We start from the raw sequence: 22,991 nt of genomic DNA, 5'->3' as shown, positions 1-22,991 counted from the left end.
CTGCGCCACACTCCCGTCAATCTTCGCGACAAACACGACCGTCGACTCGCGCGCAAGGAAGAGGCCGTGCTCGAGCACGCCCACCGCCTTTGTGAGCTGCTCCGCCGCCGCGGCCGGGTCAGCGAGCGGGGCCTTGAGGTCGATGTCGACGATCAGGTTGCCTGTTCACGGCCACATGTGAAGAGGCGCGCTCCACAGGTTGCTGCACCAGCGACGAGGCCACGCCATTGTCCGTCGTGAAGGGCATCAGGCTGTCGTTGGCGCCGGGCAGCCCCGCGGGCGCGCTACCCTTCCGGATCCGCGCGTTGCAGCCGGCGAGCGGCGGCAGCGCCGCTATCCGCCGCACGGTTCGCTGTGCAAAGGTGGGGGTGATCTCGACCGGGATCGGGTACGAGGTGCCCACCTACTCGGGCGACCTCGGGTGAGCTCTGGCGACGTCTGGGCCGGGTACGAGGCGCCCCACCCTGTCGCAGAGCTTGGACTCGTCCACGCACACCACCTGCTCACACCCGCAAGCGTGAAAAGAGACGCACAGCACAGCGGGACCATCTTCGCTGCGTCGGCGGACCATCTTCTTCGCCGCGTCTTGCACCAGCTTCTCGCGCAGGAGCGCACCTGCTCACAGCAGCAGAACGTGAGTGCGCCATCACCTCCTGGACGAGCCTCTCTCCGCAGCAAGGCTTCCCTTGCCGCCCTTGACGACGTTGCGGTCCCGGTCGACGGCGTCGGCCGACCCGATCGCAAGGTCGATCGAGGCGGTGCTCTCGGCCTGTGGGCGGGAGGAGGGAGGGGTGCGACGGCAGAGAGCGGACCGCCCCCCGCCATGAGGCAGAGGATTGGGCAGCCTCGAGGCAGGGGATGCCAGCCGTCTAGGAGAGCGTCTAGAAGGCGTCTAGAAAGTGCCTAGCCTTGAGGCAGGGGATGCCAAGCCGGTGCAGCTCCGCCTCGGTCTTGTCCGAGGTTGGCACCGCGCTGATGCCGGACAGCTCGCCGCTCTTGATTCGCTCGGCGAGCCGCTCGAGCACGAAGCCGACCGTCGAACCTGCGAGTCGGGGCTGGCCGGTCCTGGGCAGGGCTGGCCTAGCTCCGCCTGCGCTGCGCACGAACAACGTAGAACGCGTCTGGGGAAGAGCTGCAGGACGGTCTAGGACGCCGCGGGGAGGAGCTGAGGATAGAAGGCTCAGCTCTAGGCCGCGCCACCCGTGCCCACCCCGAGCACCATGCCAGACGTGACGAGCGTGTCCACCGCGTGCCAGCCGGCCGCCGCAGCGAGCCTGGAGCGGTGGTGCGACCGGCGCGGCGCGGCCTCGGCTTGCTGCTTGGCGAGCGGCGCAGGGGCCGCCTTGGGCTCGCCGTCTCCGGCTTCGACTCCGAAGATGTCCGGCGGCAGCTCGGCGGCGAGCGGGTACGAGGACTGCGCGCCCCGCCGCTGCACCGAGATGGACGCGACGTGGACAGCCCCGGGCAGCGCCTCCGCGAGTGGCTTGCCGCACGAGGCCATAAGGTGAGCGAGCGCGCCTGGCGCGGGCGGGTGAGGGCTGGGGGTAGCCTGGCGCGGGCTGGTGGCGTGGGCGGGGCGCTATCGTGGACGAGGCGTGGGGTTGCGTGCTGAGTACAGGCTTGCTCACCGAGGAACCCGTCCCCCGCGCCAGTCGTGTCGGCGACGCTCTCGGCGCGGAGGTGGGGCGGCACCTGCACGTGCGTCGCCGGCTGGCCAGGCAGCACGAGCATGCAGCCTATTCGCAGCAGACCCCTGTGGAGAGACGCTGTCCGCAGCCGGCGGGCCAGGCAGCACGAGCACGGCGGCCTCTCCCGCCGAGCGTCATCACCACCGCGCCGGACCCCTTTGCCAGGATGGCACGCGCCGCAGCCTCGCACTCCTCGATCGTGTCGGTCGGCATGCCTGCAGGAAGGCTCCCGGAAGCGTCGCGGGGAGGGGAGGAGGAGGTGGCCACTCCTCGCTAGGGCCGTCTCGCCCGTCAGCAGCGCAGTCTCCGTCTCATTGGGGCAGACCACGTCGCACAGCGGGTACAGCTCGTCCGGCAGAGGCTCGGTCGGCGCCGGAGCCGAGTTGAAGACGGTCGTCAGGCCGGCGGCGCGACCCGCCTTGAGCGCGGCCAGCGTGGCCGGCACGGGCACCTCGAGCTGGGTGAGCAGGACGCGCGAGGCCGCAAAGGCGGGCGCCGCCGCGTCGATGTCGGCGGCGCAGAGCTCGCCGTTTGCGCCCGGCACGATGAGGATCTGGTTCTGGCCGCTCGCGGCGACCGTGATCTGCGCCACGCCGCTGGCGGCGGCGCCGGTGGTGGTGACGTGCGAGGTGTCGACGCCGAGGGAGTGAAAATTGGCGATGGAGGCCTCCCCAAGGCTGTCCGTTCCCAGCTTGGCCACCATGAACACAGAGCTGCCGAGGAGTGAGGCGGCCACCGCCTGGTTAGCACCCTTGCCGCCGAACAGCTGCTCGAACTGGGTTGCCATCAGCGTCTCGCCCGGCTCGGCAAAGCGCGGCGCGTTGGTGACGAGGTCGACGTTCGCGCTGCCGACCACCACGACGCCCATAGGTGCTTCAGCGAGCGGTACCCGGGTAAGTACGGGGAGTTAACCAGACCCCCCCCTGCCAGCCAGCCAGCCAGCCAGGCATGGGTGGGGGCCGGGTGCGGGGACGGGGCGGGGGCGCGCGGGCCGGGCCCCTGGGGGTGGGGGGGGAGGCCCCCCGCCCCACCGCGCACCCGGGACGTCCCCCCCGCCCAATCCCCCCCCCCTTCTCGAGACATGCTCGGGCTGGCTGGCTGGCTGGCAGATTGCCAGCCAGACACGCGCAAGTTCTGGAATGGTCCGGTTACTAACTCCCACGATTCGAAGACTCGCGGCGGGCGGTGAAACGAATCGGTCGTCCGGGCGGCTGATTGAGCTCTGGCAGCCTCGGCCCGGGGCATGGAGTATGCGCATCTGGATCAGCATGAAATCCAGCTGCCGCAAATATGCTACACACTGGCCGCCACACTAGCAGCCAAAGAGCCCGGCACCGTCATCTCGGCGATGTGGGGCGCGGCGGAGGCGGATTCCAATCCCCATCTGATGCAGCACTGCACGGCATGCATCGCGGTGACGTTTATGGGCGCGGGCGCCCGCTGGAGTCTCTTCCGCTATGGCGCGTCACACGCGCTCGTCGCGGCATGGCGTGTCCACACGGCTTGCGCGGGCATCGAGGTCGCCGTGAAGGTATCTCAAGTTACGGTCGCAGCACTTGCAGCGATACGCACCTGCGCTGGAGACGTCCTGCTCGGCGATGACACCCTTCTCGCAGCCGCACTGCACGACATGTGCTACTTGCGAGGTGGTCTCTTTGGCTGCCCCCCCTCAATCATCATGGTGCTCAACATCATGCACCAAATCTGCACCACGGACGTACGGGCTTTCTTGACTCCTACGTCGTCCCTCCCTCCAGCGAACTTTGTGAAGCCGCCTATGGACCAAGTTATGGACCTCGTGGTGCACGCCATTGAGTTCCTGTGCAACCCTGACATGGTGGACAATGCTGATGTTGCGAGGAGCGTGAAACAACTGACCATGCAGCTTGCTATCTCCATGCGGGAGATCATCAGCAACGGCACCGTTTCCTACCTAATGGGCGAGCATGGGAGTGTGCACGTCTCCACGGCTGTGGCGGCGTGGCGGTCGGGCTCCGCTCACGTCCTAGGATACGTGCTGGCGTATCCCGCTGGCGGGGGCTCCGACATATCCAGTCCGGCGAGGGCTCTGACTTACCACACCTACCTCTTCCAGCCGGGAGGCACGTACCAAGTGCGCTCGCCGCGGTCCGAGCATTTCGGAGCCTCTCTCTCCGAAGCACATCAGCTGAACCCGAAGGAGAGCAACCATTGGGCGGCAAAACATTATGCGTACCCGCTGCCGGAGCTATGGCCGCGCATGTGCCTGCGCCTTGTGGGTACCGGCATTGCTTGCCCCCCCCCCCCCGCCCCCCCCGCCCCCCCCCCTTTTGACTCCCCCCTCCGCCCCTTAACCCTCAGTCGGCGCCAACCACGCTCTCGGCAGCGGCGGCGGCGGCGGCGGTGGCGAGGGCCACTGAAAAGGCGGCAGCCACTGCGGCAGAGGCGGCGAGAAGGGCGGTGGCGGGACGGCTTTTGTGTGCATTTTTTTGACACCCCACACGGACACGCGAGACGCGTGCATCAGTCAAGAGTCATTACGATTTGTTGCCAAAAATACTCTGAGCTTTTGTTAGACACATACATACGTGCTCGGGACGACGGCCATCAGCACTGCCCTCGCTCTCTTGACTCTCCCCGGACCCGCCGTGCAGGAGCGAGGAGGCCGCCGGCGCGCATCAAACGGAGACACGGGAAGGCTGCCGCAAGCCGCCTCCGGGTGCAGGGGCCCGACGCGGTGGGCGGGGGCAACGGCCCGGTAGCTGGCCGCGCCTCTCCGCCCCGCCCGTCGCCGCTGCACCCCTTGCCGCGGCCCTCGTCGCTGCTGCAGCGACGACAGCCGCGGCACGAGGTCAGAACGCGGCCTCGGAGAGCTCGAGCGAAGGCGCCGACGGTGGCAGCCGTGGTAGTGGTTGATGGTAGAAGGCTCCTGAGCCGTCGGGCACCACGCTCGACGTCGCCGAGCAGCCGCACCCGGCGCGAGCGCCTGCGCGTCGGCGGGTGCCACAGAAGGCGGGTGGGCAGCGCCGGGCGGGGCGGCGGAGCTTCTCGAGGCGCGCACGTGCCCCGCGGGTCGTGCGCCGAGGCAGACGGCCGAAGAACCGGTGGCGGATCGCGCCCTCCTTCGCCGTGCCGCGTGTGCGCCGACTCCGCTCGAGAGGCCGCAGAGAGCGGCGCGGCGCAGCCGATCCGGGCGACGAGCGTGCGCGGAACCGACCGGACCCGTCAATGTCCACTATGCGGGCATGGCCAGGCCGGCGCGGTTTGGTCTGGCGACCTACAGGGCGCCCTCCGCGGTTATGCCAACGAAAGCCAACGAGACCGCCCGGCCTGACCGGTTTCCACACATGTCATTCTTTTTCTCGCATGGAGACGCAAAGCCAGAGGTGCGCCCTCGGGCTTGCCCGCCTCCGGCGCGGCGACGGTAGCTATCACGCCTTCTCGACCACGGGATCGAACGCCGGAACTGGTCGCCGGAACTGTCTTTTCCGCTTACTTTTAAGAAACTGGGCCGGCCCGGCACATACGTAACGACATAATCATAAAAATATGTTCGCGCCCCAAGGGTGGGCGACGGCTAGCGCACCACACCCCTCCCCTTAAAGTCCTGTGTGGTGGCGGCGTGCCGTCCTCCCATCCCTCCCCGGGGTTTGGTTTCTTTCTTTCTTTCTGGACCGCGGTCAGGCGGCGCCGAGCGGAGATGCTGGGTCCACCGCCGCGAGCCGCGCGGCGGCAGTCGCGACGCAGCCGGCGGCGGCTCTCGGCGGCGGCTCTAAGGCGCGCAGCGCCGTGCTAGGTCGCCGGTGGCCGTCAACCAGCCCCGTCGCTCTCCCGGCCGTGACCCGAGTCTCGGTCGAATATGCAGGCGGCGCCTCTCTCCGCCAGCGCCGCTCCGCCGGCGCCTCCCTAGGTGCGGGGCGAGCGCGCCGCGCGGGCCAGGCCGCCGTGCTGCGCAGCGGCGCTGGCGCGAGTCGCTCCTCCGGGCTGCTGGTCGTGCGTGCGTCGAACGGCGTTCGCCCACCTTTTCGGTCCCTGCGGCGCGTATCCCCGCCGGCGCCGCCCAGCGACGGGCTCCGTAGGCGCAGCATGAGCGCGCCGCGCGGGCCAGGCCGCCGTGCTGCGCAGCGGCGTCTTATTACGCGCGCATGGCGCGAGTCGCTCCCGCCTCCCGCGTCCCGGTACGACCTGACGCACTATCGACGAGCCACTATCATGATAGTGGCTCCACTGTGTGCTCTATCCTCTAAGTGGCTGAAAACTTGATCAATTGTTTTTTGAGCCCCTACGCCCTCGGGACGCGCACCGCGCTACTGCTCCCGGGCCAGGGGTGTAAGGGAACACACTAGGGCACACCAGGGCCGGTCTAGCCGGCCTTATCCCGCCCACAGCCTTCGAAAACGCACAAAAATCGCACCGCCGGAGCCGCGGCGAATCGCTACCGGAGGCCGCGTGTCGCGCCACCGACGGCCGCACGTCGAACCCCCGGCTCCGCGCCGCTGCTCCACCGCGCCGGCCATCCAGCGCGCACCCCCCAAGCTGCTGGTGCCCTCTTAAAGGGCCACAAAGCCTCGAAAGGAGCCGTCGACCGTCACCTAACAGAGGGGTGTCGGCCCCGGGCTCGCCGCTCTTGCGAGCGGTCGGCGGCGTCTAGGGCGGAGCCAGCGGTAGTAGCGGTGGTGCCGGCGTGTGCCGTGACGGAGGGGGTGGCGGCGGGGCGCGGACGGCGGGGTGCGGCGGCCGAGGCTCGAGCGGGGGGGCGGCAGCGGTGGCACCATCGTCGGCGGAAGTTCGACCTGGCGGGTGAGAGGTGGGAGGCGCCGAGGGCGGAACCGCTGCGGACGCGGCGAGGTTGGAGGCGCAGAGGCCGAGGCGGCACGGGCGGCGGCGCCGACGGCACTGCAGCGCCGGTGCAGCGCCGGGGAGGGCGGCTGAGGTGGCGCGGACGGCGGTGGCGAGAAGGCGGGCGGAAGCTTAGACGGGTGGTGGTGGAGGAGGCGGCAAAATCACGGGCGAAGCGCCGAGGGGGGCGGCGGAGGCGGTGCACCAGCGGTGGGGAGGGTAGCTACGGCGGCGGGGTAGCGGCCAGCATCGCCAGGGGGGGCGGGAGGTGCCGCGGGTGCCGCACGGGCGGCGGCGGCCGTGCCGGTGATGGCGCCTGGGAAAGGGGAGGCGCGGGTCTGAGAGGCGGACGCGCGGGCGGGAGAGGTGAGTGAGACCACGCACGCGGCTGCGGTCGCGTCGCGCCGTGCGGGAGGGGCGCCGGCGCAACCACGGCGGCAGCCGAGGCGGCTCATCGCGCCGTACAGAGGCTCCGGGGAGGCGCGCGGTGCGGCGGCGCACCGGTGGATCGCCGCGGCAAAGTGTAGCCGAGGCGGGGCGGCAAGCGCCCGAGCCGGCCGTTGGGGCGGCGCCGACGCCGCCCAGGATGCCGTGGGCCGATGGTGCGGAGGAGCGGCCGCTCCCCCTCTCGGGGCGGCCGCAAAACCTGTGCAGGAGCAGCACCCCGAGAACGCGCCTGCTGGGGGTGAGGTGCCTAATGTGAGATTGCGGCCGCCGCAATGGCCACTTTCTCCCTCCAAAGTGCATGTGCCTTGGGAAGGGGGTGCAAGCACACCTCCGCTGCTCGGAATATAGGGTCACCGGACTCGTTCGCGAGCGAGCGCGGGTAGACGGCGGCGTGCGCAAAGCGACGGCTCGCGCGCGACCGCGGGCTTGCGCGTCGGCCGTGCGCGGGCAGAGGGTGCTGAGGGGCGAGTGGTGGCGGTCGCTCGCCCGGGCAACCCGCGCGCGGGCGGCGCGCCGCAGCGGGGAGCGCCCAGGGGCGCGGCGCGGCTGGCTGCGAGTGGGCGCTTGACATCGTTTTTGAGGAGAGATAGCCCAAAAATATACCCGGTACCGCCGGATCAAGCACACAGTGGTCGATAGTGCGTCTTGCCCGAGTTTCAACACTCCATCACTTACTCGGTCGCCACCGCCCGACGCCCCAGTTGTCCCAGCCGCTCGGTTTGGGATACGGTTGATCTCGGCCCACATTGTGTGGCAAACCGGCGTTCCGGCGGGCGTTCGGGCGCGCGGCTTTCTTCTTTTGGCCGAAATGAGACATCGAACACTACACCCGGTGGCGGGTCCGGATACATGTATCTCCAAGGTGCAAGGAGCGGGCCGCGCCGCACCCAATTTTCAAGCTGTGGGGCATGACAGCTCCTGAGCGTCGCGATTTCTTTGCCACGAGAAAAGAGAGCGAGTGCATCGATTAGTTTATCTCTCGTGATGTGCGATATGCGCGCGCGTGTGACTCCTTGAGCTCGATGTGTCCCCCGGCCGAGGGAAGTGACGAGGGCGTGTCGTAACCCCCTGGGTTCGGTTAGTGGGTGAAATGGTAATTTTGAAAGTCGCTGTCCGTCGGGGTTGTACTGGGGTAGGCCACATGGTGGCGCTGTCTCCGTTTCCGCGCGCTTGGCACGTTGCATGACCACAATGCGGGATTGCGTTGTGACGCGGCGCTTCGGCGCTGCGCTCGCGCGTTTTGGCGGAACGGCGGGGAGACGCACAGTCCACAGATAGGGTGGTCCCAGTGAAGCCGCTCCGAGCCTGAGGCTAAATTCATTTTTGTGTGTCGTCGATCTTTTGGAAAGTAAAATCTCTCAATGACTTGGATCTCTCCGATCGGCCTGCGCCCCCGGCCGGCGGTGGGGGTTGTGGGGGCTACGCCCTATTAGTCATAGAGTACAGGTAGGTAGGTAGAAAGGTGAAGAACAGCCAGGCTCGGACTGGACACCAACGCGGTACAGCACCTTACCTTGTCTGTACGAGAAAAGGTTTTAAAAATCTTGCGACGGACTCGGCCACACGATGGCCATCACGCTCGCACCTGCCGACCGCCGCCACGGCGGCGAGACGCATTCCTCACCGCGGCGCCGGCCAAAGGCTAGCGCTAGGCAGCTGCCGGCCACACCGGGCCGGAATGGCCGGTACCCGTCGCCGCACACTCCTACGTCCACGCCGCTGTGACGTCTGGCGACGAGGCGCCGGCCGCCAATCTTCATCGCCAACGTGGTCGCTCGCTGGTCCTCTCGGCTCGGCCACGCGTCGGCCCAGCTCGCACAAGCTCCAGACAGCCACCGGTCGCCACGCGCAAAGCGTACGGGTCGCCGGCTCCCTGTTATGCTCTCCCGCTGGCCGGCGTAAAACTGTGCTGGCAGTTGTCATGCCGTACCCGTCGCGTTTCGAAAGAGAGCCCTCAATCGACGCCTCTACACGCACCGCGCTATCGCTCTCAACAACTGCTACCGTGGACATCAAGCTCCTCGACTCGATCTGCGGCTACGACGGCGCTCTAGCTGCTGGCTCTCGCGGGTGTCTGGCGACCCGCTCCGGCTTGCGAAACGGCCGGCCGCGGCGACGTGTTTCGAGCTCGGTGGTCTTCTCCGCGCGGCTGGGCCCGCTACTATATAGGACCGATCCGCCCCCTCGCTGGCCGGCTCGTCCGCCGTCCCTACGGGATGTGAGGGGCCGCTGGAGTCAATGCTGACCCACCGAGATTTCGATGTTGCCCGCCGATACCTCTCCAGACGACGGCACCGGCGGGCCCCAGAAGCTTCACGGACGGTGAGGCGGGCTGTGGTTGGAGCAACCGGGCGGGAGGCGGGCGTGGCGCACCAGCGGCATGGCTGCGAGCTGGCCGGCCGGCTCCACGGCACTGTGACCGCGGTGCTCGCTCTCGCGGCCGTCTCACGACCCGCTCAAGCCGAAAACCGGACCGGCCGGTGCGACGCACCGCGAGTGGGATGGTCTTCTCCGCCCGGCTGGGGCCGCCCCTAGTCGGGGCCAACCCGCTCGGTCACTGGGCAGCGCGTGCGCCGGCGTTCTGGACGACGGTGTGCCGATGCATCCGGGAGGCTCCGCCGGGCTGCTCTAGCAGCCTCGGGAGGGTCGAAAATCGAAGCCGGAGCAGCGGACCACGGAAGCTCCACGGACGGTGAGGCGGGCTGTGGTTGCCCCCCCCTGACCGGGCGAGGGAGTGGCGCCCCGGGAGTGCCGCTCCGGCGACGTCGGTGGCATCCACGGCACCGTGACCGCGCCGGCCTCGCTCGGGAGGCTCTCTTTCGGAGCCCTCCTTAGGGGACCCCTAGAGGGCCGAATTTTTTTAAGACCTTTTAAGAAACGAGGAGGTTTGGGGGCTTAACTTGCCATTTAAGAGATTGCAGGCACGGGGGGTCCCTCTTTTAAGACCGTTTAAGAAAATCGGCCTCGCCGGCATGCGTCTCGGCTCTCGCTGGGTTTTCCGCGCCGTTTTCTCCAATACTGCCGTTATTAGGCACAAACCCGCCTCTGAAGACACATCTGTAAGTCTGGTGCACTGACAGGAGCCATACTCGCATAGGGGACGCGTGCTGGCTGACTGTAGCCAGCTTCCCGGCCTACGGCGTCTACCGGGAGCCTCCCGGACCATCGACCTCGGGAGCTCTCCCGCACCGTTTAAGCGTTTAAGACCGTTTAAGGAATTGGCGGCCCAGCAGCTCTTAAAACTTGCCATGGCAAGTTTTAAGCCGTTTAAGCCGCAGGCGCCCCAGGGCCCACCCTTTTAAGCCTAGGGGTCCCCTAAGGAGCCCTCGGCCTCCGAAACCGTCGCGTTGCTACGCCTGGACGGCTTCGCTGCTCGCCAAACCCGTCGGCACCGTTCATATACACATGAATTGTGAGTGAACGCGCATTTTTCTGATATCTTACTGAAATGTTCCCGAATGTTAGTTCGGATCTCGCCCCACGGACACAGTACAGAGGCGCCTCGTGGCACGGAGAAGCGACTAAGAGTCGCCGACGTGCGAGTAAGATACCAGAAAAATACGCCCGGAATCACAATTGATCCCGTCGACAAGGCGCCCCAATCGCGGAGGCGTGGGCGTGGAGGCGAGCATCGACGCCTCGACGGTGCTCTTCAGAGGCCGAAAACAGGCGCCTAAAAAAGGAGATAACGCGAGACTGATCACGCGCGCGGAAAAGCCCGAGGCGCGAATCCAAATTGCCGAGGCGCTTGCTAATCACCCCAGCTAGGGCCACGGAGGCGCTCGCGGCAGGTCTCCGCGCGCGCGCTGGCCGGTGGCAGCTGATCTCGGGCGGCGGGCGGCGGGATTGGGCTCGGGCGGCACCTTTTGCCCTCAAAAGTCGTTCGAGAGTACCGGGTCGCGGCGGGAACGCGCCCATCCGCTCAGTGGAAGTCAGGAGTCGATCGCCTGCGCCACGAGCGAGCACGGGAGTCGTCGCGACGGGAGTCGTAGCGGCGTGGCGCTGGGCTTCGAGAGCCGGACATGGGCGCGGCGCGGGCGGCCGGTCGGGCGTGTGAGGTCCGCACCTTCGCGACGGGCAGGCTCGATACGGCCGCTGGCCGGGGCGGCCGCTCGACCGGCCGCCGCGGTAGTGCCGGCGGCGGCGTCGGCGTCGGCGTCGCGAGCGAACTGGCTCGCATTCGACTGAGAAGAATTTGACATGCGGGGCGCAGACCGCGGGTTATCGCCGGCGGGCGTGTCGCTCCCTCCCCCGGTACGCGACCGACGCACGAACGACGAACCACTATCATGCCCTGTCTACCCTTATCCCGCGCTTTGAGTTTTGAAAAAACAAAAGGAGGCACGTGTGGAGGCCGGTGTACGCGATTCGGTCACACGCTCAGCACACCAGTTACCACAATCCCACGCGCCATGAGCGGAGCAGACAGATGTGCTAGTGTGGATTGGACCTTCGCCGCGCTCGCCCCCGCTACAAGCACAATAGCCCCAACACACCGCGCTCACGGCGAGAGTGTGCTACGTGGAGTGTGCTGCGCGGAGCGGTGGGGCTGTCATGGCGCCGCGTGCGTCATCCGTCCGCAGGCGAAAGGACAAGACGGGCTTTTAAACGCCATTAGATTCTACCCAGAGGGGTGGTTGAGGGGTTGAGGGTTGAGGCCCCCCCTCAACCATCTGGTTGACGGTTGAGACCCCCCCTCAACCCTTTAGTTGAGGGTTGAGGCCTCCGGGGCCTATTCACAGGCTCGAGCGTGATCACAAGATAAACTGGAAGAGCCTGCCGCCCAAAAAATCGCTTCGCCTGCGGCGCGCTCTTGCGCTCCTCGGACCTCGAGCGCAATCCATAAGTAGGAGACGCTCACTGTCGCCAGTCAGGCGCCTGATCTCTCAGCAAAGCGATGGCCTACTCGAGTACCTGGTAAGGTGGGGGGCGGCAGTCGCGTCCTTGTTTTCGACGTTACGTGCCGCCGCATTTCGATCACCGATCACCCCCTGAATAAGGAGTCCTGAGAGAACTCTCCAAAGGCCGGTGATCGGTGACCAGGTGACCGGCCGGTGATCATGCAGCTAGTGGGTGGTGCTCCGGCCACCGTAAGGACGGTCAGGCTACGGTCAGGAAGTAGGTTTGAGTTCACACTCTCACCAACACTCTTAAAATCCGTTTGTCGATAACGGATAAGGCAATTCAACACGAATGGTTAGTTACTGCTCGCTGCTCGGCCATGCGGTAGCGTTAGAGATTTTATGAGAGAGGACAAAGGGAGTTTTAACCACCTCTAGTCTGACGCCGTGTGCAGAGGCTTCAACACTTGTCTACTTGCTGGAGCCGAGCAGGAGGGCCCAGCGCACAACCTCTGGTCAACTCACCCTCCACACCCCGTACATATACGATGCTCTACTCAAGCTACAACGGAGGGAGGCGCTTCGTCCCGCGCGGCGGATGTAGAGCTCTACACACTACAGCTCTACAGAGATTTTATGAGAGAGAACTAAAGGGAGTTTTAACCACCTCTAGTCTGACGCCGTGTGCAGAGGCTTCGTTCGGTCGATGGTGAGTGAGAGTGTGTGTTGATGAGTGCAGATGACCGGCCCGACGAGTGCAGCGGCGCGGCGGGGTCGGTCGAAACGCGGACCCAGTCCTTTTTTCGGGTGGTTCTGGGTAGGCGTGCCGTGGTGAGGCCTCAGAGGCCGGGCGCCGCGCCGACGAGGCTGGCGAGGAGAGGCCGGAGGAGCAGCGTCCACGCGTTTTGGGCAAAGGCTGCGCCGCCGAGGGCGACGACGGCGAGGACCGGCCTCGCGCCCGAGAAGCAAGTCGAGTGGGGCGTGTCGCGGCCCGCCTAAGGAGAGAGCAACGCAAGGCTCACGCGACGCTCGGACAATGCGCTGAAGAAGGCGTGGCGCGCGGCCCGCCTCGCCCCAGCGCGCCACTGAGGCGCGCAGCGAGGCGTGCTGCAGCGCCGCGGGCACGAAGAAGACGATGGCGAACCCCGAGAGGCCGCAGAGCTGGAAGAGGAAGGTCGTGTCGGTGACGGCGCCGGTTAGCAGCAGCGGCGGCAGCGCGCAGAGCGCGGCGGCGACGGTGGGCGTCGCGAGCTTGGGTGGTAGAGCGTGCACGAGGTTGGCGGCCAGTACGCCGTTGAAGAGCGGGAAGGCGGCGGTCGTCGTGAGGAGCGGCAGCAGCGTCACCCAGCCCGCCACGACACGCGCCCAGAGCGGGCGCGCCGTGCCTGCGGGCGCGCCGCCCGTGAAGAGCTCAAAGTTGAGCGTCACGAGCGGGGCGGTGTCGGGTCCAAAGTAGGAGGCGGCGAGGCAGCCGAGGAGCAGGTAGAGCGCGCAGCACGCCGCCAGCGCGCCGCTGAGCGCAGCGCGCGTCGCTTCGGGCGCCGCGGCGGCGCGGCGGAGCGAGGGGACGGACTGCTGGACAATGTGCGAGAAGAGGAAGGTTGGCAGCGCGCCGCTGTAGCCCTGCAGGTCGACGAGCGGCTGGACGGAGCCGGAGTGCCTGCGGGGAGGGGGCCGGGGGGGGGGGGGGGACCATGGTCATGGGCGTGCCATCAGGCTCGGGGGAGTGCCGCGTGAGGCGGGCGTGTCGTGGACGTGTCGTGCCATGGGCGTGTCATGCGGCTGGGCGGAGGAGCGCCGGGTGCGCGGCGAGGCAAAGAGGCGCGGCGCGGAGGGGTCGGCGGCGGCGAGGGCGAGCGCAGACGCGAGCGTCGCAACCATCAGGAGGAGGGTGCCTACGGGACACGTCCACGACGTGTCCGGGAGGTGCGAGGGATCGACTTCCGGCCAGGAGGGCGGTGCCGAGGGTGGCGACGGCAAGCTGGCCCTGCACGTGCGCGGTCGAGCCGGAGCCCCTCGCCTGCAGAGGCAGCTTGCGGACGTGTCGTGGACGCGTCCCGAGGCAGCGGGGGATCCGCCGCCCTCCCGCCTGCAGCGCGCAGAGCGGCAGCAGGACGGAGGCGCACAGGGCGAGGAGCGGGCCAGGAGAGGCGGTCGGGTCGAGGCTGGGCGGGTAGCCGAGCGAGGCGTGCGCCGTTGCAACCCAGATGGCGCAGCAGGTCCACATCGCCGCCTGCTCGCAGCGGCCGCCGTGAAGAGACGCCGTACACGGGCGGCGCAGAGGGCGCGTGTGGGTGCGCCAGGTGCAGCGAGCAGACGGCGCCGATCCAAGCTGCGCGCGACCTCCAGCCGAGGAAGAGGGTGCAGAGCTGGGCGACCTGCTCGCGCGGGCCCGAGTGGGGGCTCAGGTGAGCTCTCCTTCACAGCCGAGGCGCGTGCGGAGGGGCGCCCACCTCGAGCGCAGAGGACGTGTCTAGGACGTGTCTAGGACGTGTCTAGGAAGTGTCTAGGAAGTGCCCACCTCGAGCGCAGAGATGTCCGCAGGAGTGCTCCAGTCAGGACCCGCGCCGCACCCCTTTGCGCCGCGCGCCGCCTCGACGTCGCCCCCTCCCCCCCCTCCTCCCCCTCCTCCCCCGCCCTGCGGAAGCAGCGGCTCGAGCAGCGGGGCCGGTGCTGCACCGCCCGGCTGGTGCGAGCGGGCAGCGGGCGGCGGCGGCTGCCGGTAAGGCGAGCCGAGCGCCGACGACGCGCCGCTCGAGCAGCCGGCGCCGGGGCTGAAGGGCGGAGGGCTGTAGAGCGGCTCGCGCCGCGGCGCGAAGGGCGATCGCGCCGCCTCGCCGAAGAGGTCGCCGAGCCGAGGGATGGCCCAGTTGGTGCAGGAGTAGCCGCCAGCCCCGACTGCACCTGCCGCGCTCGCCTCCGCGCTCGCCTGCTGCACCTCCGCCTAGAGACGCGTCCCGGACATGTCCTGGGCGTGTCCTCTCGACGTGCCGCACTCGCCCGCTGCGCCTTGAGGGCTGCGGCGAGGTCGACCGAGAAGGATCCCGACCTGAGCAGAGGAGAGGCGCTGAGAGGAGACCTCGAGACCTCGAGACCTCGCAGCACGCCAGCTCCGCCGGGGAGGAGGCGGACCTGCGGAGCGGCGCGGAGGCGCCCGCCGGGTCGAGCGATGCGGCGGAGGTGGCGGGGCTGCCGACGGTCTGGGGGACGTCAATCGGAGGCGGAGGAGGGAGGAGCTGGAGCGGCTGCAGCTCGCGGTGGCGCTGCGGCTCCCAGACGAGGAGCGGGCGGAGGGCCTGCGGGACGGGCGCGGGGGGGGGGGGGGGGCGGGTCCCCCCACGGGCGAGGAGCGGGCGGACGGCCCTTGCTGCGAGCTGAGCACGTGTCTAGGACGTGTCTTGCAAGCCCCAGGGTATGGAAGGGTATGGAAGCGATAAGTGCTCGGAAGTGTCTCGGAAATGTATCGGAAGTGTCTCGCCTTGAGCTGCGAGTCCCTCGCGCCGACCGAAAAGCCTCCCCCCCACCAGCGGTAGGCGGCGCGGTACTCGTCCAGCTGCGAGGGGGCGCCTGGTCACACAGCATGCCGTGTGAAGAGACGCCGACGGCACCGACAGGGAGGCCTTCCAGCTGCGAGGTAGCACCGCCGATGAGCGGCTCGGTGAGCGGCGCGGAGAGGCGGGCGGCGACGAGGGCGGAGCGCGGAGTGCGCTCCCTCGAGTGCGAGCGCGGCGCGCCGTCCCTCGAGTTTGCGCGGTCGCGGCGGTGGAAGGGCGCCGCTGGCTCGAGAAGCGACTGGCCACCGTCGGCGTGCCGCACGACAACTTCGTGCGGCGTGAGGGGGTGGACCACCTTGCTCGAGACGTGGTTCTGCACCGCGTTGGCCCGGTCTCCCGCCTCGAGCAGCCACGAACACGTCAGGAGCGAAAGCGCGGCGACGACGACGAGCGACAAGGCAGAGGCTGCGATGCCGGCCGCGGCGACGGCGTGCGGCAAGCCGAGCACGCCGGCGCCGAGGATGAAGTTGACGGCGAGGTAGAAGATGCCAGTGGGGGACTGATCCTGCATTGGCATTGGCGGAACGTCGCGAGAGACGTGGTGGAAGAAGCGCGAGCGGCAAAAACTTTACCTTCTCAGCTCACCGGCCCTGGATGTGAGGTTGCCGACTGCTCTCCAAGTGCTCCAAGTGCTCCTTCTCTTGAACAAGTTATTTAGGACCACCCCGGTTCCGGACATCGGCGAACGATTGGACGGTGCCTCCAACTGAGCCAAATGGAGCCCTGTGATGTGGGACCTCACTCCCAGAAGCTTGGAGCTTCAGGCCGCGACCACGTGGCTAGGTGGACACTAGAGTGCCATTTTGGCGCCAAATCTTGGCGGGAAATGACACGTGGCTTGGCGGGAGTGTGGTGTGGCTGCGCTGCTCGCCAGCGCTGCTGTTGAGCGCCAGCTGCTGCTCCCTTCAGCCAGACGGCCGGGCCTGCCTGCGCAGCACGACCGCTGGCCTTCCTCCTGCACCACAGGAGCGCGCCAAGGCGCGCGTCTGGGCAAGCAGTGCGTCTCATCGCGATGCGAGAGTCGACGCGGTGACGCCGCCGCTCGCCGGCTAGAATGACAGTGGCAGCATTCGAGTACGCGTCGAGCTGTGCTTACCAGCACTCGTATGCGAGCTCATTGTGTCCCTGAGCTGCTGTGGGGTGCGTGGGCTCAGCTGCGGAGCACGTACTGGGCGGCGGTAGGGGGGTGGTCCTAAATAACTTGTTCAAGAGAAGGTACGCCGTGCTAGTGTAGAAAAGAGGGGCCTGTGTATGGCGCTCTTTGTTGCTCGCTCGCCCGGGCGGAGGGCATGGCCGCGGAGGAGGCGGGCGCGCGCTTGCCAGGCCTTCCGCAGACAGCCTCTCGGGCAGACTGAGGGTCGGCTTTGCGTGGCGTGGCCCGTGCGCTGCGCTGCGCAAAGCTGCGTGTGCTGAGGGAGCATCTGGTGCTTCCTCTGGGAGGTGCGCACCTCCTGCGACTGGTGGAGGGCCGTGCCGCCGCGCGCCTGCTCCGTGGACAGGGCGGGGAGACGGCGCTGCAGCGCCACAGCCTCCGCTGCATGCCGGTGCAGCACTCTGCTGCTTGGTGGGCAGCCTCCTGGTGCTGTGTGCGGTGTTGGCGAGGCGGCTTTGGCGCTGAACTGCCTGCCACGGCGAGTGGCGCGCGGCACGCGCGGCGCCGCGCGTGGCCCGGACAGCGCCAGAGAGCGCGCTCGATGGGCCAGCCGGCGCGGCGCGAGCGCCGCGCAAGCCTGGCACATCGTTTGTATGCTGCCGTCGATTCTCTGGTCAACGGCGGTCAATCTCGCGATTGTCGATCAAACCCGGCGGGCTTTTCGACGCCGTTTACGCGAAACGGCCTTGGCTTCGCTTTTCTTTTGCGGAGGGGGGGGGGGGGTAATTATTATTATTATTGCTGGCACGGAAATCCCGGAAGGGTGGTGTTCGCTCCCACCCGTCAAACCTCCTTTCTTCCTCTCCCCCCCTCCCCCCCCCCGCTCCCCTCCTCGCCGCACCCGTCTCCGCCACCGCCCTCGGGGAGCGGGGAGCTAAGAAGCGCACCCAGCGGGCCAGATGCTCGGGGACGGGCTGCGGGCAAACCCAAGAGAGCCCTGACCCTGGGGGGTGCGCGTTCGCAAGGCCATACCACGGTTCTCTCTCCGAGGGTTAGCTCCGAGCGTTAGCTGCTTTAGGTTAGGTTAGGTAGCTGGAAGCTGCGGGGGCATGCTCGGTCGGCCTTTCGGACTCCGCTCGGCTATACAAGCCCAAGGGCCCGACCATCATCAAGATCGACAACACGGCCGCGCTGCGCGTCGCCGAGGACCGGTCATGCAGCGCGAGGATGGCGACGCCCTGGGTGAGCACCACGACGCTCGACGGTAAGAACGACACGTCGACGTCGACATCCCATCCGTGAACCACGAAAGGGCGCTCGACGAGGTGAAGCCCTCGGGCGCCGCCGCTGCGCCTGGGAGGCTGAGGCAGACGGCAGGGGCCCGCACCGTGCCCTAGAACTCGCTAAGAAGGGGAGAAAAAGAAAAGGAAGTGGTGCAAGTTCGCTTCTGTGTGCGTGTGGCGGCCCGGGCTGGAGCCTCTCGCGTCCAGGCCCTCCCCCTTGCCTGTCACCGCGTAGCTTGACTGGTCCCCGAAGATGTCTGAGCGCAAGGACGAGGACGAGCAGGTCGTATCGCTGCTCGAGGAGGCTCCGCGGCCGTCTGACGCCGCCGGGCTCTCGAGCTGCTCTCCGAGGATTGTCACGGCTCTCTACTGCAGCACGATGGCCATCAACGGCGGGTGCGCTGCGTGAGAGGCCTGTCGCTGGCAGGAGAGGCAGCGAGCTTGGCCCGTCACCTCTCGCTGCCCTGCCCTCGCAGGATGGTCGGTGCGTTTGGTCCTTCGCTCGAGACCTTTCACCGCACGACCCATCTGAGCCCCGGCCAACTCGGGACGGCGGTTCTCGCCAACCGGCTGGCCAAGCTCTTCGGCACGGTTCTGTGGGCGTGGTACGCCGAGCGCATCTCCGCCTCGGCGGCGCGCGGCGCCCTGTCTGCTCCGCTGATGCTGCGGCCGCACGCTGCCATGGCTGTCGGCGCGGCCTATAGTCCGCCGCAAGACGCGCAGCCTCGCACACGCCTCTGCCGGCAGCGGGCCCTCGCAGCACCCCGCACCAGCCCGGCGTGGCCGAGGAGGAGGCCGGCGCCTCGGACTGACCCGTGTGCCCTCCGGCGCAGGGTTCGGGTTCGGGTTGAGGGTTAGGGTCAGGGTCAGGGTTAGGGTTAGACTGACCCGTGTGCCCTCCGGCGCAGGGCTGGCGACGAGCGCCGCCTCGTGCGCCGTGATCGGGTTCACAACGTCGGCGGACGCGCTCCGCTTCGTGGTCGCAGCCTCGGGCGTCCCGTGCGGACCCCGCCCTCTGCCCCCCCCCCCCCCCCCCGCCCCCCCTCTCCGCCGCCGTCCACACTCACACGGGCTCGCCGCTGCAGGTACGGCTTCACAGACTCTGCCTGCATCATGCTCACGCTCTGGCTGTGGCGGTCCGACGCGGGGCGGCAGCGGGGTGCCGCCCGCCCCCCCACCCCCCCCCACCCCCTCTCCCCCTCCCCGTGAGCCAGAGTCCGCTTCACGGCCGGCGCCCTTCAACTCACTGGTCGGCTGACTAGGCGCCGTCGCCGTCGTCAACGTCTTCTTCACGGGCGGCGCCTTCGTGACGCCAATCCTGGTTGCCGCCTCGCTGCACTACCTCGAGGCGACACCGACCCCCGCCGCACCGCACACGCCCCCTTCCCCTTCGCAGCCCCTTGCCTCGCATCCCGTCGCCTGCCCCTGCCTCCCTCTTGCAGCCTCCCTCCCCCAGCAGCCCTCCCTGCCGCAGCAGCCCTCCCTGCCGACGCCCCTCGCTCCACCCGCCCGCCGCTCGCTCGCTCCACCCGACCCTCACCTCCCCGCTGCAGGCAACCGTGTGGCCTGCCTTCCACACCCTCGCCGCCGCCGCAATCCTCGCCGCCGCCGCCCTCTCTTGCACGCCCTCTCCGGCGCCGGAGCGGAAGAGCAGCGCCGCCTCGCGCTCCACCGCCGAGCTCGACGCAGTGAGCTCGAGAGTAGCCGAGAGGAGCCCGAGAGGAGCCGAGAGGAGCCGAGAGGAGCCGAGAGGAGCCGAGAGGAGCCGAGAGGAGCCGAGAGGAGCCGAGAGGAGCCGAGAGGAGCCGAGAGGAGCCGAGAGGAGCCCGAGAGGAGCCCGAGAGGAGCCGAGAGGAGCCGAGAGGAGCCCGAGAGGAGCCGAGAGGAGCCCGAGAGGAGCCCGAGAGGAGCCCGAGAGGAGCCGAGAGGAGCCGAGAGGAGCCGAGAGGGGCCGAGGCTGCAGCTCGACGCAGTCAGTCAGCGCTCAGGAGTCGCAGCCTTCTCTCCGCCTCCTCGAAGCCCTTCTCCCGACTCCCTCACCCTTCTCTGACCTCCCCACAAGGTGAGCTCCGAGTCGGAGCCGTCCGAGCTGCTCCCCAAGGGGCAGAGCCGCGCCGGTGCGCCCTTCGACCGGCGAGGGCGGTCCCCCGAAGCTTTCCTCTGAGCCTTCTCCGAGCCTGCTCGCAGGCGTGGCCTCGACCGGCGACAGCGGCGGCGGGGACGAGGGATATGGGGACGAGGGCGGCGCGCCGACCGGGCGCCTTCTCCCGCCCTTCCCCCGCACCTCTGCACGATCTCTGTGCCTCTTCTGCAGGCGGCACGCCCGACGCGAGGGGGAAGCTGGGGGAGGAGGAGGCGGCTGGGCGGCGGCGCGATCAGCCGCGCGGCGTGCAGGCCGGCGTGTGAGGCGTGTATTTGTGGACAGGCGCGGCTGGGCGGAGCCTCTCCTGACTCGCGCGGAGGAAGCAGGGCTAGCCTGGGCGGAAGCTTGGCAGGCGGCGGAAGCGAGGGGAGGAGGGCGGCGGTGCTCATCGCGGCGGCGGGCGTGATTGGCTTCTTCGCCAACGGGTGCAATCCCACCGCGGCGGCGTGGCCCTTCTCGGCCCCTTCTCGGACCTTCCTCGGAGCCTCCCTGCAGGTGCGAGCACACGGCAGCCACGTGGCTGTCGCCGTACGGCGTGCGATGGTGCGGGCTGGCAGACGAGCGGATGGCGGTGAGGAGGGCCCGCACATTGCCGCGGACACGAGGGGCGCGTCCACGGCACGTCCGGCGGCGCCGCAGGTGATGACCTCGAACTACTGGACATCTATGTCGGCCGGCCGCGTCGCTTGGGCGGTCGGTTCGAGTTTCGTCAAGTCGGCGTGGCCGGTGCTGCTGCTCAACATCGCGCTCTGCTCCATCGGCAGCCTCCTCTTCTGCAGGCGCGGTGCGGCGGCGCGTGCGGCGGCACAGCGCCGCCACTCGCCCACCGCTTCGCTCCCCCCCTCCCCCCCCCCCCGCTCCTGCCCCTTCCGCCTCCCTCCCTCCGTCCCGCCTCCTGCCTCTCCGTCACCCCCTCCCCCCCCCTCCCCCAGCACGAGCGAGGGCGCCCTGCTGGCCGCGGCCCTCAGCCTGGGCGTCGGCGTCTCCTCAATCTTCCCCGCGCTCGTCTCCCTCCCCGCCGAGCTGCGCGTCGAGATGACGCCGCAGCGGCTGGCGGTCCTCCAGCTGATGGCGTCGGCAGGTGCACTGAGGGAGGCGCAGCCCTCCGGCTGCGGCAGAGAGAGGGGTCACCGCCCCTCTCCGCGCTGCAGGCGAGATGCTCTGCCCGTTCGCTGTCGGCATCCTCTTCCAGGCGCCTCCTCCCCCGTCCCCTCCCCCCCCCCCGTCCGCCCCTCGCCTCCACACCCGCACCTTCCCGGCGGCAGATGCGCATGTACTCGTCGTTTGGGCCGGCGCTCACCGGGATGCAGGCCGTCGCCTTCACTGCGCTCGCCACGGCCTTCTTCGTCTTTCGAACGCCGCAGCCAAGCTACCGGCCGATTCGGCCCGCTGATGCTGTGTTTCATTGAGAGCGTGCGGGCGAGGGCGCCGTCGCGCGCGCGGGAACGATCGGGCGTGTGAAGCTCGCGAGGTGTTGCCGCACATAAGAGGCTTCATCAGTTCACCTCGACTCTTCCTTCGGCGTGCTAGACGGCGTGGCGGGGCGGGTCGCGAAGCGGGCAACACGTGAAAAAGCCGCGCGTAAGCCGTATCACGCACACTTTTATTTGTGAGTTACCTACGGCTAAGCCGTAGTGTAGACGCGCACGTCGTTTCTCCCGTGTCCGTCTCGCGAGACGCCGCCCCCCCTCTCGTCTGGGGGGGCGACCCCCCCATCTTTGTTTACCGAATGCGTCTCTGGATTAGAGTGCGTCTAGTAGGCCTCCTACTTAGACGCTCGCTGTCCTCGGTATGCTCGAGCATCCTAAGATGCGCGAGTCTATATCTGAGCCCTGGTGTCGAGGTGTCGAGGCCCGGTGTCGAGGGTGTCGAGCTGCTGTCGAGGGATAGAGGTGTCGAGGCCTGTCGAGGCCTGTCGAGGCCTGTCGAGGCCTGTCGAGGCTGAAACCATGCTTGTCCGTGTCGAGGAGTGTCGAGGGGTGTCGAGGGGTGTCGAGGGTGTCGAGGGTGTCGAGGGTGTCGAGGGTGTCGAGCGGGTGTCGAGCGGGTGTCGAGTGTTGTCAAGAGGCGTCTGAGGTATCGAGGTGTCCAAGGTGGCAGGTGGATGCAGTTGCAGCCCATCAACATACAACAAAAGTTGGGCAGCAGTTGCAAAGCTGTTTCATCCCTTAGTTGCAGCCTCAGTTGCACCCTGTTGATGTAGCACAACCTGAGCACAACCAGTATACTCTCTGTGGACATTTGAGGACATCAAGTGCCGGGAGTCATTGCCACTGTGCACCAAGGTGCTGTGCAGGTGCAGCACCAGTGCACCGCAGCAGCGTCGCTGCTGCAGCAGCGTCGCTGCTGCAGCGTCACCGGCGCACAAAGCGCAACTGACCACAGCGCTCATGGCACAAGGCTGGTGCCATGAGTCAGTGGACATTGCCACTGCACAAGGTGCTGTCCAGCAGCTAAGGGCTACAGTACCCCATCGCAGCAGCGTCGCCGCCGCTGCAGCGTCGCCGTTGCAGCGTCGCCAGTGCACAAAGCGCAATGGACCACAGGTCTGCACTCATGGCACAAGCTCACTGGTGTGAGGATTCATTGCCACTGTACAAGGTGCTGTGCAGCACCTTAGGGCTACCTGAGTACTGCCATGTTTGCTGCATCAACAGGGGTGCAACTGAGCTGCAACTTGAGCTAGAACTTGAGAGGCTGCAACTCAGGGATGAAAGTACTGCCAGCCAAGTTTGATTGCTGCTGCAACCCTGATTTCTAACTCTGTGACTCCAATGGGTCTACGTCTCTGCTGTGTTAGGATCATCAGAGGTGTCGAGCGGTGTCGAGGGGTGTCGAGCGGTGTCGAGGGGTGTCGAGGGGTGTCGAGGTGTCGAGTTTGGCACCTTGACACGGACGAGCATGGTTTCAGCCTAGATGGTGTCGAGGGGTGTCGAGGGGTGTCGAGTTTGTCGAGTTGGCATGGGTTGTCGAGGTGTCGAGTCGGTGTCGAGGTTTGGTGTCGAGGTGTCGAGGCCAGGGCTCAGGTCTATATTAGTTGCTCCGCGCATCCCGAATTGCTCGCGGCATCTCCGATTGGCGTTGCTGTCTCAAAAGACGCGCCGTGCATACTGTGAACAGCGCG

The 22,991-nt window shown here is 67.8% G+C and overlaps 3 protein-coding genes across 3 annotated transcripts; 1 reads left to right on the top strand and 2 right to left on the bottom strand.

The window, feature by feature from the left end:
- Positions 1 to 1,186: 1,186 nt before the first annotated feature.
- EMIHUDRAFT_73582 (hypothetical protein) lies at positions 1,187 to 2,556 on the bottom strand (the record flags this gene model as incomplete). Its single annotated transcript, XM_005778690.1, has 4 exons — positions 1,187 to 1,518; positions 1,629 to 1,736; positions 1,802 to 1,903; positions 1,956 to 2,556. 4 exons carry the CDS (start codon positions 2,554 to 2,556, stop codon positions 1,187 to 1,189), a joined length of 1,143 nt encoding a protein of 380 aa, XP_005778747.1.
- Positions 2,557 to 12,633: 10,077 nt separating this feature from the next.
- Positions 12,634 to 15,865, bottom strand: EMIHUDRAFT_115097 (hypothetical protein; the record flags this gene model as incomplete). Its single annotated transcript, XM_005778689.1, has 8 exons — positions 12,634 to 12,789; positions 12,881 to 13,454; positions 13,921 to 14,027; positions 14,065 to 14,172; positions 14,316 to 14,738; positions 14,890 to 15,090; positions 15,300 to 15,361; positions 15,403 to 15,865. The coding sequence occupies 8 exons, from the start codon at positions 15,863 to 15,865 to the stop codon at positions 12,634 to 12,636; spliced, it is 2,094 nt and encodes a 697-aa protein (XP_005778746.1).
- A 2,015-nt stretch (positions 15,866 to 17,880) lies between these two features.
- EMIHUDRAFT_469014 (hypothetical protein) lies at positions 17,881 to 21,460 on the top strand. Its single transcript, XM_005778688.1, has 13 exons — positions 17,881 to 18,120; positions 18,201 to 18,427; positions 18,633 to 18,723; positions 18,810 to 18,883; positions 18,987 to 19,072; positions 19,278 to 19,412; positions 19,787 to 19,841; positions 20,039 to 20,126; positions 20,363 to 20,438; positions 20,507 to 20,593; positions 20,647 to 20,651; positions 20,800 to 20,923; positions 21,133 to 21,460. Exons 1-13 carry the CDS (start codon positions 17,978 to 17,980, stop codon positions 21,274 to 21,276), a joined length of 1,335 nt encoding a protein of 444 aa, XP_005778745.1. The 5' UTR covers positions 17,881 to 17,977; the 3' UTR covers positions 21,277 to 21,460.
- The last annotated feature ends 1,531 nt before the right edge of the window (positions 21,461 to 22,991 follow it).

Source organism: Emiliania huxleyi (assembly GCF_000372725.1).
Source record: "Emiliania huxleyi CCMP1516 unplaced genomic scaffold EMIHUscaffold_240, whole genome shotgun sequence".
Taxonomy (NCBI): domain Eukaryota; phylum Haptophyta; order Isochrysidales; family Noelaerhabdaceae; genus Emiliania; species Emiliania huxleyi.
This window is presented reverse-complemented; position numbering and strand designations above follow the sequence as displayed.

Excerpts from the sequence above, each read along its gene's own strand:
- EMIHUDRAFT_469014 (XM_005778688.1), top strand. The coding sequence starts at position 17,978 with ATGTCTGAGCGCAAGGACGAGGACGAGCAGGTCGTATCGCTGCTCGAG. Across the intron at positions 19,073-19,277 it reads CCTCGCTGCACTACCTCGAG|GCAACCGTGTGGCCTGCCTT; the intron begins GCGACACCGACC and ends TCCCCGCTGCAG. Across the intron at positions 20,439-20,506 it reads TGGCAGACGAGCGGATGGCG|GTGATGACCTCGAACTACTG; the intron begins GTGAGGAGGGCC and ends GCGGCGCCGCAG.